General features: G+C 37.4%; 4 protein-coding genes across 4 annotated transcripts; all 4 read right to left on the reverse strand.

Moving 5' to 3' along the window:
* Positions 1-706: 706 nt before the first annotated feature.
* Positions 707-2,645, reverse strand: LOC105968844 (aspartyl protease family protein At5g10770). The gene is made up of 2 exons (XM_012993521.2): positions 2,432-2,645; positions 707-2,350 (listed from the first exon to the last, which is right to left on the reverse strand). Exons 1-2 carry the CDS (start codon positions 2,514-2,516, stop codon positions 1,056-1,058), a joined length of 1,380 nt encoding a protein of 459 aa, XP_012848975.2. The 5' UTR covers positions 2,517-2,645; the 3' UTR covers positions 707-1,055.
* Positions 2,646-2,973: 328 nt separating this feature from the next.
* LOC105968842 (uncharacterized) lies at positions 2,974-5,501 on the reverse strand. The gene is made up of 4 exons (XM_012993520.2): positions 5,075-5,501; positions 4,823-4,961; positions 4,546-4,713; positions 2,974-3,849 (listed from the first exon to the last, which is right to left on the reverse strand). Exons 1-4 carry the CDS (start codon positions 5,260-5,262, stop codon positions 3,106-3,108), a joined length of 1,239 nt encoding a protein of 412 aa, XP_012848974.2. The 5' UTR covers positions 5,263-5,501; the 3' UTR covers positions 2,974-3,105.
* A 336-nt stretch (positions 5,502-5,837) lies between these two features.
* Positions 5,838-8,259, reverse strand: LOC105969196 (protein ENDOSPERM DEFECTIVE 1). Its single transcript, XM_012993945.2, has 6 exons — positions 7,178-8,259; positions 6,957-7,076; positions 6,621-6,737; positions 6,430-6,519; positions 6,236-6,343; positions 5,838-6,138 (listed from the first exon to the last, which is right to left on the reverse strand). The coding sequence occupies exons 1-6, from the start codon at positions 8,015-8,017 to the stop codon at positions 6,052-6,054; spliced, it is 1,362 nt and encodes a 453-aa protein (XP_012849399.2). The 5' UTR covers positions 8,018-8,259; the 3' UTR covers positions 5,838-6,051.
* A 783-nt stretch (positions 8,260-9,042) lies between these two features.
* Positions 9,043-15,096, reverse strand: LOC105968989 (sodium/hydrogen exchanger 6). The gene is made up of 22 exons (XM_012993704.2): positions 14,694-15,096; positions 14,540-14,591; positions 14,390-14,449; positions 14,245-14,269; positions 14,039-14,124; positions 13,818-13,929; positions 12,509-12,571; positions 12,361-12,380; positions 12,181-12,278; positions 11,907-11,935; positions 11,781-11,812; positions 11,647-11,694; positions 11,482-11,542; positions 11,299-11,396; positions 11,135-11,210; positions 11,018-11,037; positions 10,753-10,850; positions 10,514-10,623; positions 9,955-10,038; positions 9,657-9,760; positions 9,482-9,564; positions 9,043-9,362 (listed from the first exon to the last, which is right to left on the reverse strand). Exons 1-22 carry the CDS (start codon positions 14,872-14,874, stop codon positions 9,322-9,324), a joined length of 1,581 nt encoding a protein of 526 aa, XP_012849158.1. The 5' UTR covers positions 14,875-15,096; the 3' UTR covers positions 9,043-9,321.
* Between the last annotated feature and the right edge of the window lie 201 nt (positions 15,097-15,297).

The following is a 15,297-nucleotide window of genomic DNA, read 5'->3' on the forward strand; positions in this document are numbered from 1 at the left end:
ACTTTATTTATATATTATATTTGTTTTTATGTGGATAAAATATATGCAGCAACAGCGGGTGGCATAAATTGAGGAAATTCTTTTTAGCACTTTGGCGCATTTGGATGCACACAAACCAAAAAAGAATTAAAAGAAATTACTGACAAAATCACTTATTTAGCTACTTATCAAAAAGAAAATCACTTATTCTGCAAAATCACTTATGTTCAAAAGTCAAGATCGAGGGCTAATGCTCGCTTAATACTGAGGGCCAAAGCTGCTCCCTTGACGTTTTGTGATTTTTTTAATTTGTTTTTCAGAACTCATCTAATTAAATCCTGATTTAAAAATCTTGTGTGTTTTGACATCTTTAATTATATTTATTTTTTTTGCTGATAATTTTTGTCTTTGACTATGCTTTGATTTAACATTAGCTTGGATTTTTATTTTTTTTATAAATATAATACATCCCACTTGGAAACAAATTTTTATGTAATTTTTAGAATCATACTATTTGATATGCATCTTTGTAGATTTATTTTAAAGTTATTATGAAAATATAAAATTGTTGTATAATTTACCAAATTCAATTAAATATTTCACCAAATAATTCAGCTCAAACAGTGATCAATCAAACGAGCTATAACCATGCACATAAAACCTTAAACTTGGAAGATAAATCCATGAAATAAGAAGACAAAGCATTTCGTCGTATGGACTGGTCATCCAGCTCCACTTGAAGTTGATCAAAATACATGAATAGTAATATATATTTAATTTTATTCAATACAAAATTAAATAATAAGTAACAACTAATAAGATTTATTTCATATGAGCCCAATTCTAATGTAGAAATCCTAATAAACAACGAAATGGTTTTTTTTTACCACAATATGTATACAAATCCGTATATTGACTTTGTGATATACTCATATACCGTATATATACGTATCTACATTTTACACATAAATCATCCTCATCCAACGACGTCGTATCGACATAATTAATAACAAACCCATAATTTATCCACTTAATTACCGGAAACCACTCACCGCCGGTGAACCCAACTATCTTAACTACCGACAGCCGCCAGCAGCAAACCCGATTCTAGAACCGGCAACATCATAGAAAACGTCGAAAGTCTGCTGCTGCTGGTTTCCGATGATGGCGATATCGCGAAGATTCGAGTTTCCGGCAAAGGACAAGCAACTTGTCCCCTTCTCCACTTCTATTACAACGTTTTGAGGTTTCAGGTCAAGTTCACCTCCTCCTTCAAATATCAACTTAACCGACGGCACCACGCCGGAGATCTCATCGGAGCTCCCGGTAAAACATGCGTCGAGTATCGAAAAAGCCTCCGCCGTTTTAAACTTGGCGGATATGATCTTAACCAGCTTCTCTCTTAGGGCTGAGTACACCGGCGATGCCAACCGAGATATGGTGGTGCCGGAGTCTATGATCGTCGGAACGGCGCTGTAATCGGCTGCTGCCACGTTCAAAGTCTCGCCGGAAACCGAAATCGCCGACATTTTAAGAAAGTACAACGTGGGATCACGAGAATCGGACAACATGGGAGTGAACTTGTAATCGGAATTCGAGCTGACGCCGACGGATAAAAACCCTCCGCCGCCGGTTTTTGAGCTGAGCAGAGATGCCGTCGGGAGGCAGTAGGAGAAGGCTTTGCCGTACTTCGCCGACAGCTGGGACAGCATGGAGAGCTCGTTCTTGGCAAGTCCGACGAGCCCGGCTGACTTTCCGAACAGGCCGTCGTTGTCCTGCCCGCACCCGAATACGAACCCGGGTAGGGTATCCGACCCGAACGTGAGCGAGTCGCTGCTCAGGTACCCGACGGAGAAAGACTGGTCGCCGTAGGTGGCGGTGTAGATGCAGGCGTTGGAAGAAGACGAGCACATGGGATTGTTGAGGGTGGCGGTCTTGAGTGAACCGCACTGCGCCGCGCCGCACGGCAGCCGCCGGTACGTGGCGGAGGCGGAGGGGTTGAAGTGGGCCCCGATCTGTGGGTGGCAGTAGACGGCGCAGGGCTCGCACTGAATCCAGGAGAAGGAGCTGCCGGTGTCGACCACCACGAGATGGTACGTCGCCGGAGTTCCGATCCCGATTCTGGTGTAGTAATTCCCGACGCCGATTGACTGGCCGGGATTCAGGGGAACGGTGACGGATTCTTTTCCGTCAATCAATACTTCTGTACTAACGGAATGAGCTGTCGCCGTTAGGTTATTATTATTTTTGGTAAGCCTGGAATTGAGAAACTTGACACGAGCATCGTCTAAAGCAAGTGCCTCCGACAAGGAAGACAAGCTTGTCTGCCATGCATGCTGATACAGAGGCAGCTTCAGTTGCTTAATCAACTCTGCAAGATTTATAATATCAAGATTAATTAGTTAAAAATAATCAACAAGATTAATTAAACCGCATAAATTAATTAACATGCCTTGATTAACTGATCTAATTGAAGATGTTCCTGGAAGCTGCAAGAGAGCTGAAAAAAACAGACACAAGAAGAACAAAATCCCCATTTTAATTTTTAATTAGCAAAAATAAATTTCACGGCACTAACGGAATACTTTTTAAAACAAAATTATACTGATTACTATTATTATTGCAATTAATTTAAGGACCCATTTTTCTTTCTTTTTGAACAAGACAAGCAAGACAAACCCTCCTCCACCAGTAATAAACCGACAGTTGGTTTAAATTAAAATCTGTCACGTAACTAAAGAAAAAGAAAGTGCATGGTAGCTGATAAGTCACATACAAAGGTCTGCTTTCACAATAATTGCTTTATATATGGTTGCAATAATTTCAGTGACCAAACAGACAGTAAACATGGTTTGCACTTTGCATCAGCAGCTGTGAATATTCTTTTATGTCTGAAAGCCACGTCATAACTAAATTATTCATATAATTGAAATTACAATTTGCTATCATGATTAAGCCCACCAGCAGTAAAACGATTGTAACCTATGTTTAAAGGTTTAAAGACAAATCTTTACTGGAAACAAGAAAAACAGAGTACAAAGTTTACGACCTTTACCACAATGATGTAATTTAATCGTTACAAACGAGGACAATAACAAATTATAGATAGAATTCTACAAGCAAAAATCAAGACCGACGAAAAGCGTTGCTATCAGTAGGTTGTCTTCGCTGTAGATAATGGGATCTCCTGCGCACACTCTCCTCAATAGTGGAGCTTCCTCCCTTCTCAGCACCGTAAATACTTTTCTGAGCATCGTCGAGAAAGTTCCTTCCTAAAGACGCATGGTCACGATTAGCTTCGTGCGCGTCACTATCTGCTGCCTTCTTTACCCTTTTCCACCTCTGCTGCTCGTGCGTTTCGGCATCCATTTCCATCTCCCTAAGCCTAGCAGCTCTCTCCTCTTCTGAAAGTTTAACGGGATTTCGGTGCCTGGTTTTGCTGGGCTCGTTTCTTGGCGGCTTATCAGAAGAATCCAAATGGCTTCGTTTATTATCGTGTCTGTAGTCGTGACGAGATTCAATCTGACGTTCTGAAGAATATTCTTCTCGTCGGGAGTTGTAATAACTATGCTTACTTCTGTGGTTGTCTTCGTTTTTGTCTTTATATTCCCTGTCATGGTGTTTCTTTCTTCGAGCATCTTCTTGGCTCGGTGGTTCTTCGTCTGAAGTATAGGCTTTCTTGCTTGAAGGCCTGTTGGTTTTGGAAACCTTGTGATGACTCTCTCTTCTTCCCTTTTCTAGTGGCGGAGCCGCATCGTTGGAGTCGGAGTCGTTTTCTGATGATGAATGTTTCCGATGTTTGGATTTGTTTCTGTGACGCTTTTTCCCATGTTTATTTTCGTCCTTGTCTTTGCCCTTTGTTGCTTCTACCTGAAATTCGATGATAGGCCAAAGTTAGTTACTGTTCCACAAAGACCGACACTGCCAAAAGATAGCACTATATGATAGAACACTTCCTAAACAACTTTTCATTGTACAGAGAAACAACAGAGGCAATAATTGCTTTTTCTTTTTCTTTTGTTAATGAAATTTGAATATTTGATGCTAAAAGAAAATCGCCATTCATTGCAGAAGATTGCTTACTGATTCCAGAACGGTACAACTTTAACAGAAGAAGCATATCCAAACCCATAAGGCATAACCCATTGGTTTTCAGAGAAAGAAAATATATCAACTTTCTATCCTACAATTGTTCGTATGCAACACTTTATACTGCATGTAGACAAACTACGACAAAGAGAATGGCTTGAATGATGATTAACTTACTAAGTCAATACAAGGCAAACAACTGATGTATTCTAAAATTATTGCTATCAACTATTGAAGGTCCTTTCTTACTACTATTGCTAGCTCTGAAAGGATCATAACTGGGTCCACTTATGACATAACTTGGTAACTTCATGTTGTTAACAACAGCACCCATAACACCTTAACTAAATGCAAAATTATCCGATCAAGTTTTTGATGACTGTATAGTTTAAAGCTCAAAAAATTGCATTATGACAGGTCATTTCAATGAGCATGAATGGACAAAAAAAATCATATATGAGGCTATAATGAACTTACAGATTTGCGAATCATGGCCATTTGGACAGGGTTATTCTTGACTCGAGCAAGAGATTCCTGTTCTCTCTGACGGATCAAAAGCAACGGATCTGAATGAAGTTTCCTCCAGGCATCATTAGCTGTCTGCGGCTTCTCCTCAAACAATGCCCCCGGTGCTGCCGATTGTGGCTGCAAGAACAATCACCATTTAACATTCAAAACTCCAACACTAAATTTCCCCAAAAAGAATTAATAGTGATAATAAAGAAGGAATTGCATATTTAATCAAATTTAGTACCTTTTCAGAAGTAGATGCTGATGCTGATACAGTGGTATCGGGCTCAGTCTTTGGTACAGGTTCAAGAGCCTTGAAATTAGAACTACCTTTCCCAACAGCTAATCCTGAATCGTACAGAAATTCGAGACGCTCTTGCTTCCTGAAGAAGAGAAACAAAAATTAATTTCACAGAAAAATTGGAAGAAACCCTAAGCCCTAAATCAAAACCCTAAAAGCAGAAACAAATTGGGGGAAAAGGAAAAGTGAACGTACGGGATGAGGCCGGAATCAATTTGAAGCTGGCGAAACTCAGCGCGGCCGCGTTCCTCGTGAATCTGCTTTTTGAGCTCCTCCAGTTTCTTATCCTCGGCGTCGCGCTTTTGCTCGGCCTTCCACACATTCTCGATGTTGCGGAGGCTGCCCGTATGCCATCCCTTCTTGTTTAGAAACTTCAGCGCCATCGCCAAACGATTCTTTTACAGACACGGCGGATCGGTGATTCTTTGATGGTTTGATGATTCTCTGAATTCGCGTTCGTTCTCACCGGATTGAATGTAGAAGAAAGTATATCAGCACAGAGCGCCGATTTCGTTTTTAATCCAACGGCCTGGCGATTGGGAATACTATTATTTATAGTTGTCGGCTCTTTTCTTTTTCTTTTTTTCTTATTTTTTTATTTTATAATTATAAATTTGGCCGTGACATGGAATATAATTTTGTATCTAGTTGTTAAATTTAGCAAAAAAATTGAGAGTACAAAAAATAAATTATAAAAACTGAAGTAAAAAATCCAAATAATGAAAAACAAATATTATCTATAAAAATATAGGGACATTAATTAAAGAATACTTAGACAATTCAATCCTGGAATTGTTGTAATTTGACACTCTACAATTGTAAAAATATTTAATAGTATTTTGCAGTGTCGAACTAAAATAAATCATTCGCACGAAACTAAAATAAATCATTCGCAATATACCACGTACGTGATGATTTCAACATCTTCATAGTTTGTTTGAATCAACCCATATATTAATTAAATATTAAAAAAGATTGATTATGCTCACATGTTCATTTTTAAGGTTTTATAAAATCCCGAACAATAAATCGATGATGTACAAGTTATATATATTGAATGAATTTACACAACTATATCTATATGGGGTATAATATGAAGAGGGAAGAAAAAAATCATAGAAAAAATAATAAAATATATATATTAATTTTTTATTTTTTTTCTGTCTGTATATTCAGCTCATAGCTTCAGTCTTGCGGTGTTGATGATGGTTATAGTGATGCCATTGTATTAGGGTTCCCCTGAGGCTGCACTCCTTCACCTGTTCGAATGTGAAAGCAAGCTCGATTAAGATATAGATCGCGTTGCATATCTCGAGGAAATAATGCATATTAAAGCTACTAGAGAAGGATAAATACCTGCGATGAGTAAACCTGGGATAGTAAATCTCCGCACTCACTGATACGAGTTTTTTCTCCTCCAACCATCCTAGCTAGTTCGCAAATCGAGGTATCCAGTTTCCCAGCCTGCTTTCAAGAAAAAAAGATGTCGATCGATAAATCCCTGAGTAATTACGAAAAAATGATGTAATAAAAGAAATATATTATCTTACTTTTTCGATAAATCTCTGAATATGAGTGCCGATCGAGTCGACCACTTTGAGTGCCGAGTTTAGAGCCTCCTTTAGCTCTAGAGTATCAGCCTGCAGAAAGTGATTATTACTTAAGAGTAGTTCATTACATCATTAAATAAAGACACAAAATTAATATATACTAGAAAGGAAAGAATGACGAGAATTCTCACCCGCACATCCCCGTTGACTGGAATTCTGACCGATGAACTGAGCAATGCATTTGTTGTGCCTAATAGAGAATTTGAGTAATCCTCTTCCAAGGTAGACCATTCGTCGAGATATGGCATCTAGTTGACATTATAAATAATTCCAAAAGATAAGTTTTAGCTATGCGAAAAATCGTCTCACAAAAGAAGCAAGAAATCCGAGATGTTTTTCAAGATCCAATAAAATGAATAGTGGAAAATCGAACATAACAATGTACAAGATGCAAACAGAATAATCTGAAAAGCGAAATCGAAAGTTTACGGAAAGTTTCATGATATATAATAAGATAGGTGCCTTACTTGAGCTTCAACTATTGCGGTGAAAGTTTGTACACGTTGCAATACTGCAAGTTCGTTTTGTTTATTTTTCACTCGGTCGCGCATATCTGATATCTCGACTCCAAGTGACCAAATTTTTCTCTGAACAAAGAAACGAAAAAAAAAAACAGCATAACTGATATGCAAATAATAAATAAAAACGGAACTAGCAAACGCAATTGACTAAAAAACGGGAAACGAACCTCCGCTTCTTGCTTTTGTGCATGAATGGAGGCATCCGCTTTCGCGTTTGCAAATCGCCACTGCAGATAATAGTTACTCAACATCTTCAAGGAATGTGAATCTTCTTGATGGTTGGATAATTTCCCGCTTTTTCTCGAATCGAATCCGGACCTCATACAAGTTGAAGGATTTTGAGGGGGGCGGGAAACACCACCCCCCATCTTCGCGAAAGACGAAAAATTCAACGAGCGCATACAATCACCGATGACCTTGCTAGAATTTCCGGCGGCATCTGGCATTGAAGGCCGATCACAGAGTGGTGAATTAGGGCATGAAGAAGAACTCCCCTGTTTCGAAACATGGGAATTACATGAATCGGAGGTGGCATCTTGCAAGAGCCTGGCCGCTGAAGTGGCGGCGGCGGAGCACCCATTGCTGCTACTACTCAGTGAATTCGAACGGTGGATGGTGTTGGAAACTTGCCTGTATCTCGACGGAACAACCCTCTCTGCACCGATTGGAACCGGCGTGTCGGATCTGGACGAAACTGCCCTTGCTTCGGAATGCTTGTTGTCTCTGCAATCGCGTTTCTCTTTACTTTGCACAGTTGATGGAGCTGCGGCGGAGGAATTGTCTAACATACGATTAATTGAGTCGGGAATTAGATTCTCGTCGGTTTTATTAGATGGTCGGCGGCGGTGGGCGGATTTGGAGCGTGGGAAATCGGAAGGGATTGGGGTTGAATTGGACTGGGTTAACGGGGACATGAACCGCGAACTGACTTCTCTTACTCTGGGCCGGCGGTGGGGGAGCGGCGCCGCCGTAGAGTCGGCTGCTGCTCCGCCGGTTTGGTCCGCCATTTTTGTTTTCTCTCAGGAAATAATGAATACTTGGTCCTTCTGCAATGATTTTTATCAGTGATTGGAAGAATGAAATTGGCAGGAAAAAAGAGAGATTTTTTGTAAATTGTAAAGTGAAAAAAATAAAGTAAAGAAGAAATGATTAAAAACACTAGCCGTTGTTGAACTTTTATTCTAAACGGATAACGGTTCTATTACGCGGTCTAACGATATCGAAGCAGAATAAGAACACTTTTAACACCTTTATCTTTATTTAGGCATATTCATCATTATGAAATTTGACCACCTCGTCGTGTGATCATACGGTTTTTATTGTTATGCTTATTCAGTTATTTGTAATTGCTAGGGTAGATTACGGTACCAAAAAACATCTCATATTATGACAAACTGACGCCCATCAAATTTAGTAAAATCTTCTAGATTATATGAAATATTCTTCAATTTGTACGAGTTTTACCCATTCAAGCTCCATATTTTAAAACAAGATGATCATAGTATGTGTCTCTTAGTTTGTAAATATCAGATTGTGGTACATCAGAAGCTTTATTTTTGCATAAAAACGAGTACAAACTATAGTACATTCCACAAAATGTAGAAGATTCTGTTAAATTTGACACCATGACGGTGGACATGTAAGAAAACTCATAGTTGAGGGGTAATTGTAATTACTCAAACATAAGGAGTTTATTTCATAATAAAAAAAAAAAAGAAAAAAAAACCTATTCGAAGTTTCAACGGGCAACAGTTGAGCAAAATGCATAGACGGGAAGCCAACTCGATCCCATTTAGAAAGGGGTGTATCTCTCACACATATGTACAGATCGATACATATTTGTTATATTTATATATGTGCGGTTGTGTGTAAATCAAAAGTGAAAAACAACTCGAAATATTTCAACATTGTACGAAACCCTCACTGGGGTAAGATGCTGTTGATTGCGGTGACATCTCGGAGATGTCGTCAGATCACACTTGTCGCCGGATGGTTTTTCTAATATCCTAGTCAGCAAAATCGATTGGCAACATTGCATATTAAACTTCATGTACCACCAAAAAAAATTGAACCATTCAAATCGTTTCATACATCATGTACACAAATTAGATTGGTCTGACTGATCAGAAGAAGCTGCACTGAGCAGTTCCACTCCTAATTTTTTTACTCTGATACTCTCTAACTGCTATTCTATTGGAGTATGCAAAGTTTATATGTAGATATAGATATATATATATATATATATATATATATATATATATAGCACTATGAAGTTAGTTGTGTATCTCTTGAAGGATGAATATAAGTTATGTCAATGAAAGCTTGGTCTCCCGGAATCACTGAAAAGCTCATCTGTACAGCATGAACAAAATACGCATGGTTAGTGTATATAGCGTTAGAAACCAGTTACGGTAAATACCATACCGAAAAAGGATCAGTAATTCTAGCATCGATCTAGGGATTCAACTAACCATGATCGTCATCTTCCTCGCCACTTTGAGTTGTGAAAAAAGGGGTGAGATAGTTCCTATCCAGTGCAGTAAAAGATGCGGTGCTGCAAGAATTAATCGAGGAAATATGATTAAGAAATAATTCAGAATAAAAAAAAAATATAAAAATGGAACTTCAGCAACCATTTTGCCCTACCTATTGCGGAGTTCTTTAAGTCTCATCTTAAACCGGTTTCCGGATGAAGATTCCTCCTCATCCTCATAAACAGGAGCTCTGTAGCCATTGTTTGACTCAAGGCTCTGAAATTGGGAACAAGGAGATTAAGAATCGGAAAATAAACACCAAAAACACTTTCTAGTTGCACCTTTCATGTGTATGCAAAGATCGAGATAATACAGCTAACGAAATATTATTAGAAAGACAAAATAATGTACAGTAATTAACATACAATTTTTAACCACAAAAGAGCAGGCGTTAACGAATATTGACTTACTTCTCCCAATGACACCTCATTGCTATCACCCACAACATGTAAAGCTTCAAGCATGGTTCCAGTTGATCCTCCTATCAGCAAGACCTACAAATTCCAAAAAATAGGCCAAAAAATGAAGATTTATGAAGTAACCCCTCACATTGCTAAGTGCATTTTATATTTCGAACAAGGAGTAAAATTTCTGCAGAAAACACGATAATACTAACTTAAGATTTGGTATCTAACCTTGATTACTAGGGTTTAAATCCTGCCCACCCTTACTTTCCCATATGTAACGGGATTTAAATTCATTTATTTTCTTAAGTAAGAGTAAAGTCACATTATGCACTAAAGATGCTCCGTAAGGAATGCAGCAAACGTTTGTGCATTTATCAAGCCTTGAGTGATGGTTGGTAGAAACAGCAAGTATTAATTCACATTAGCCGGTAACCAAATATCTAGAGAACATAGCCAGAAAAGAGCTAACAATTGGATAAGTGAATGGTATGGGTCTGCAATGTTCCATTACTAATAAGTGCTTCAAAAGCCACAGTTCAAGCAAATAGTTTCGATTGCTTACTGTCAAAACAACTATTGCAGTGGTGGCAGTAAATATTGTCTGGCCATGCCCTTCTGGAAGATCGTGAACTGATTGCAGGGCAAGTGCAAAAGCCATAGCCCCTCGGAGCCCTGTAATGGATATTGTATATGAGTTTGAGCTGTCAAAAACTGTCTTATGTGCAAGAAATATGGAAAAAAAGGGAGATGAGTTTGCGTTGCAAATATATAAGAGCTGCTGAAGAAATCATATGCACTTACCACTATACCAAAGTGCTTTTTGATGCTTCATTGGTATTTTTCTATGCGCAGGTCTAACCAAATTCACCAAATAACCACAGCAGAACACATTTGCAGCTCTTCACGGAACAAGAAGAACAAGGTTTAATAATTGTTCCCATATAATAACGAAAACACCAAAGGGGCAAAGTATTGGGTTGACAACATTTCTTTGCAAAAGAAAAATGGAAAATAAATCAAAAACAGCAAGACCAATGCCAATATGCAAAAGGCTAAGTACTCATACCTTGCAATACAGATGAAGACCTGGTTTAATTTAGAGTAAGTTAAGGAAAATTTTCATTTAATCTCCGCAAATTAGACAAGAAACGACTTATTCAGAATGCATGCAACTCAAGGATACAATTGAAAAAAAGATAAATCCAATATGAGACCAGCTATGCTGTTCCATGGCTATGTCAAATCCCATGTAAATAAATCTGCAAGACAGAAAAAAAAAATCTGAGAAAATGTGGCTGAAGACACAAACGAAACAACACACCAATAAATAACTGAATGATTGCTCACACAAAAGTCTCCGCCAATGATGATATCAGATGGAAAAATGCAGACACGAACTTCTGAGAATTGTCTGACAAGTTGGAGAAACTGTAGTGCTTCATAACCTAACACAAACAATCACACTAACTTGCTGCAATATGATATGGACAAAATATAAATACAAGACAAAACTTCATTAATTTCACTTACTATTCCAGTGAACAGTATAGATACGATACCCGAGAGACCAAGCCCTTCGGCTAGCATGTATCTACATAAATATAAGATGGTAAAACACAAACTGAGAGTTAAAAGAAATCATAAAATATATACTGATTCCATAGAATAAAAAGTAACAGTTCAAAATTATCTTACGAGAAATATGGGAAAAGAACAAACAAACAGCACTCCAAGTTTTGAAGACTGCACATGATATTGAAAGAAAATTAGTAAGTATTTCTTATATATTATTTACGGCAGGTGCTGGAACATTGAAATAATATGCTTACTTGTCAATATCCAGACCAGCATACTTGAAAAGGTACTGGAAGTTAAGGCTTCACAAACCTTGTTATGAGCTTAAAATCAGTGAGAGCAAGTGTTGGCAAAAATATGAAAAAATATAAAAAGGATATTAAAGCAGAAGTGAATCCAACTCCGACCCCTGTAGATTAAGAAACAAATATATTTATTAGCCTGGATATGTGTGCTATTTCTGGCTAGATAAATGTACAGATACCAATGTTTTGTTAAGTTATTAAATTGTTTTTTCCAATTTTTCTTTTTTGGGGAGGGCGGTGAGAGATTACAAGAAGTGCTGATACCTTAATGCCATGAAAATGAATTAAATCGACATTTCAAACATAAAACATGGACGGCTAGAATTACAGCAGGGTACTAGCAATAAACCTGCTGACATTGATCCAACGAAAGTCTCCAGAAATCTAATCACGACCATAAAAAGATTTTGATCCGATGACGAGTGACTCCTCACCAGTGACATTGTCCTACGAAAGCACAAATCAGGTTGTTAATGACTAAATGTGGTGCAAGAATATACTCATATGATGATAGCTGTGATTGACTAACCTGTACAAAGAAATTGCCATCTTCAAACAGCAAAATACACAATTAAACAAATATATGATAAATTAGTAACTCGTTATTTGAAAAGTATTGAAATTATTCCAAAAGGCATCCTCCATTTTAAGGAAATTAAAAAACCAGCAAAACTTACTGCATCATTCAGCACGGATTCGCCAAAGACCAAAGCGTACAGATTCGTATCTGTACCAAGCTCCTACAAAGACCATATCAAGAGAATGTAGTTTCTAGTTACATATGATTAGGGGTGAAAGTCGGATGGATCGGATCGGAATTAACCTTTTCGGAAAATTTCCAAAAAAATTCGGAAGTACAAAATCAATTCCAATTCCAATTCCAAAATTTTCGGAATCTAAAAATTCATTCCAATTCCAAAAGGCCCGGAAATTTCGGAATTTCGGAAAAAAATCGGAAATCATATAAGCTTTAAACTTTCAAAACTTAGCCGAAATTTTCTAAAATGTTCATAATTTTTCGAAAATAAGAGCATCCACGTCGATAAAAAGTAAAACTAATAACTACTAAATTCAGTTCAAAAAAATAAATAAAAATAAACACAGCATAATATCCAATAAAACTTCTAACAACAATTCATTATGCCAAAATCCTAAAACAAAACTTATAGGTGTATTTTTCGGAAAATAAGTATTATATAATATATACTATTTATAGGTGTATTTTTCGGAAAAAATCGGAATTTTTCGGAATTAAATCGGATCGGAAATCGGAAATTCCAAATTTATTTTATATAATTCCAATTCCAATCCAAAAAAATCGAAAAATTTCGGAAATCGGAATTTCGGAAGTCGGAATGAAAAAAGTTGTTCCAAAATCGGAACTTTTCGGATCGGAACCGGCGGAAATTGGAAAATCCGTTCCAACTTGCACCCCTACATATGATGCAAGGTCACTAGACTTGAAAATGAAGGAAACCATAACAGATCTTTGTTCTTTTTCCCATTATACAACTTGTAAAACAATAGGACATGTTGCATATAGAGAAAGTTAAAAAGTGATCAATCAATTCCAATATCAACGAACAAAATGCAGTTTCCCCATGATTCAAACCCAATCTGATAGCAAGTGACTTAACACGGAACGTCACTTCTCTTAACCTCTATATGGTAAAAATAAAGTGTTTTATTATCTAAAAAAGTTTTATACTACCTACTTATTGAAGGAAATGAGCATTTGTTTGTATCAAAATGCAACATTATCGATCAGTTTGATTAAAAAACTTCATCCATAAAATAGACCACACAGGCTAAACATCTAACTACACCGGTAGGTTTGGAAATTAATTTCTTTATTGAGCACATACACTCTCGTTATTTACTTTCCTGTAGAAACATTCCGACACTTCCACAAGTTATGTAAGAGTTTAAACTAATAAGCCGATGGGAAAATAACATTGGTATCACAAGACTAAAACAGCTAATCACCTGAAATATGGACAGAACAGTGACAGGATCAGTAGCTGAGATGAGAGCACCAAACATCAGACACTCAACAAAAGGAAGTCTGTAGATTAGATATGTCGCTCCAGCAAGGTATCTGAATCCAGAAACATCGGACGATTAAGCAAGCGCAGAAGTGATGACATAGATATTCTTTTAAAAATACTTAAAAGAGTATAAGAAGCTGCTAACAGAAATATACTCACACTAAAACGCCCGTGACCACAGAAGCAAGAAAGGTTCCAAAAATTGCAAATGTTACTATGGCACCAAAGTTGGAAAAGAATGGTTTCTGCAAAGTAAAATTCATAAATGAAGCTACTTCATGTCATATAAAGATGACGGAAAAATAATGCAAACCAACGTTCGGTGTTTGTACGATTATGATAAACTAAAACTTTTGAATACTTACAGGTTGCAGACTGAATCCTGACTGGGTAAACACGGAAACCAAGTTAAGGATATACTTTCTCTTGCGAACCAATGGAAAGAAATGGAAAAAATTAACAAAGCAAATTAGCTAATATTCATAAAGGAAGTCCAATGCGAAAGGATATAATATAATCGGCGGCAGCAAAAACAGGAAGAAGAACTCCTCGTGGAAGTTGAACCATGACCTACCAAACCAAAATAAATAAACAGTAAAATAAGATTACATAATCCTCAAAAAATAAATAATTAGAAAGTAATTAATTGTATGGCAAAACCTGATGCTATTCTCTGTATTGGAAATATTCGCCAGCACCCCCACAATTAAACCTGTATTCCACATTCACATTTTCCATTAGATTACGCATACATTTAATAGCAAAATTGAGAATAATAAGTGATCATTAGAATTTAGGGCAGAAGTAAATATACCGATCAAAAGCGAAGCACTGGCTTCAGGAAGATAATAGAACCGATGACGACGAAGGACGTGGCCGAGGACAAAGGAGAGAACGAGCATCATAATCTGAAGAAGAATACCGACGCCGGCCGCTTGCTGCTCTTTCGCCGGACTTCCCCTCGGATCGGCCGGAGATATCCGCAACTCTTCCATGCCGATTCCTCGGTTGGCAATTTGCTCTTCGTCAACCAATAGACGAACGTATCAATCGAATCGACAATCACGAGATAAATTTCTATAGCACTCACCACTGTTGTTGAGTGCTGATATTTTTAAGGGCTTTTCGTCTTTTTTTTTTCTGGTTCGAGACTTTAGTGATTTTGTAGAACTGGACTTGTTAATCTTACACTTGTGTTTCCTGCAATTTTACGCCTCTTGCATAGTACGCTTTTGGTTTTATTTAAGTACTCGTTGATGGTCAACCGTGTTAATGATCCTAGTCCCTGCACTTCATTCTATTTCTCAAATTAGTCCTCCAAGTTTGATATTTAAAAACCCCTATAAATTGAATTCTATGGGGTTTTTTGTTTCAATATTTGCACAGTTCATACGCCTATTTTGGACATGGATTGGGGA

This window comes from Erythranthe guttata, chromosome 13, assembly GCF_056151865.1.
Source record: "Erythranthe guttata isolate IM_541 chromosome 13, IM_541, whole genome shotgun sequence".
In the NCBI taxonomy this organism is placed as follows: Eukaryota; Viridiplantae; Streptophyta; class Magnoliopsida; order Lamiales; family Phrymaceae; genus Erythranthe; species Erythranthe guttata.

Coding starts and splice junctions, on each gene's coding strand:
- LOC105968842 (XM_012993520.2), bottom strand. CDS start 5,262: ATGGCGCTGAAGTTTCTAAACAAGAAGGGATGGCATACGGGCAGCCTC. Junction 4,714..4,822: donor CAGCATCTACTTCTGAAAAG/GTACTAAATTTG, acceptor TTGTTCTTGCAG/CCACAATCGGCAGCACCGGG. Junction 3,850..4,545: donor TGGCCATGATTCGCAAATCT/GTAAGTTCATTA, acceptor ATCGAATTTCAG/GTAGAAGCAACAAAGGGCAA.
- LOC105968844 (XM_012993521.2), bottom strand. CDS start 2,516: ATGGGGATTTTGTTCTTCTTGTGTCTGTTTTTTTCAGCTCTCTTGCAG. Junction 2,351..2,431: donor AATTAGATCAGTTAATCAAG/GCATGTTAATTA, acceptor TAAATCTTGCAG/AGTTGATTAAGCAACTGAAG.
- LOC105968989 (XM_012993704.2), bottom strand. CDS start 14,874: ATGGAAGAGTTGCGGATATCTCCGGCCGATCCGAGGGGAAGTCCGGCG. Junction 12,381..12,508: donor AATCCGTGCTGAATGATGCA/GTAAGTTTTGCT, acceptor TGCTGTTTGAAG/ATGGCAATTTCTTTGTACAG. Junction 9,565..9,656: donor CTTAAAGAACTCCGCAATAG/GTAGGGCAAAAT, acceptor TAATTCTTGCAG/CACCGCATCTTTTACTGCAC.
- LOC105969196 (XM_012993945.2), bottom strand. CDS start 8,017: ATGGCGGACCAAACCGGCGGAGCAGCAGCCGACTCTACGGCGGCGCCG. Junction 6,738..6,956: donor CCGCAATAGTTGAAGCTCAA/GTAAGGCACCTA, acceptor AATGTCAACTAG/ATGCCATATCTCGACGAATG. Junction 6,344..6,429: donor TTCAGAGATTTATCGAAAAA/GTAAGATAATAT, acceptor TCTTGAAAGCAG/GCTGGGAAACTGGATACCTC.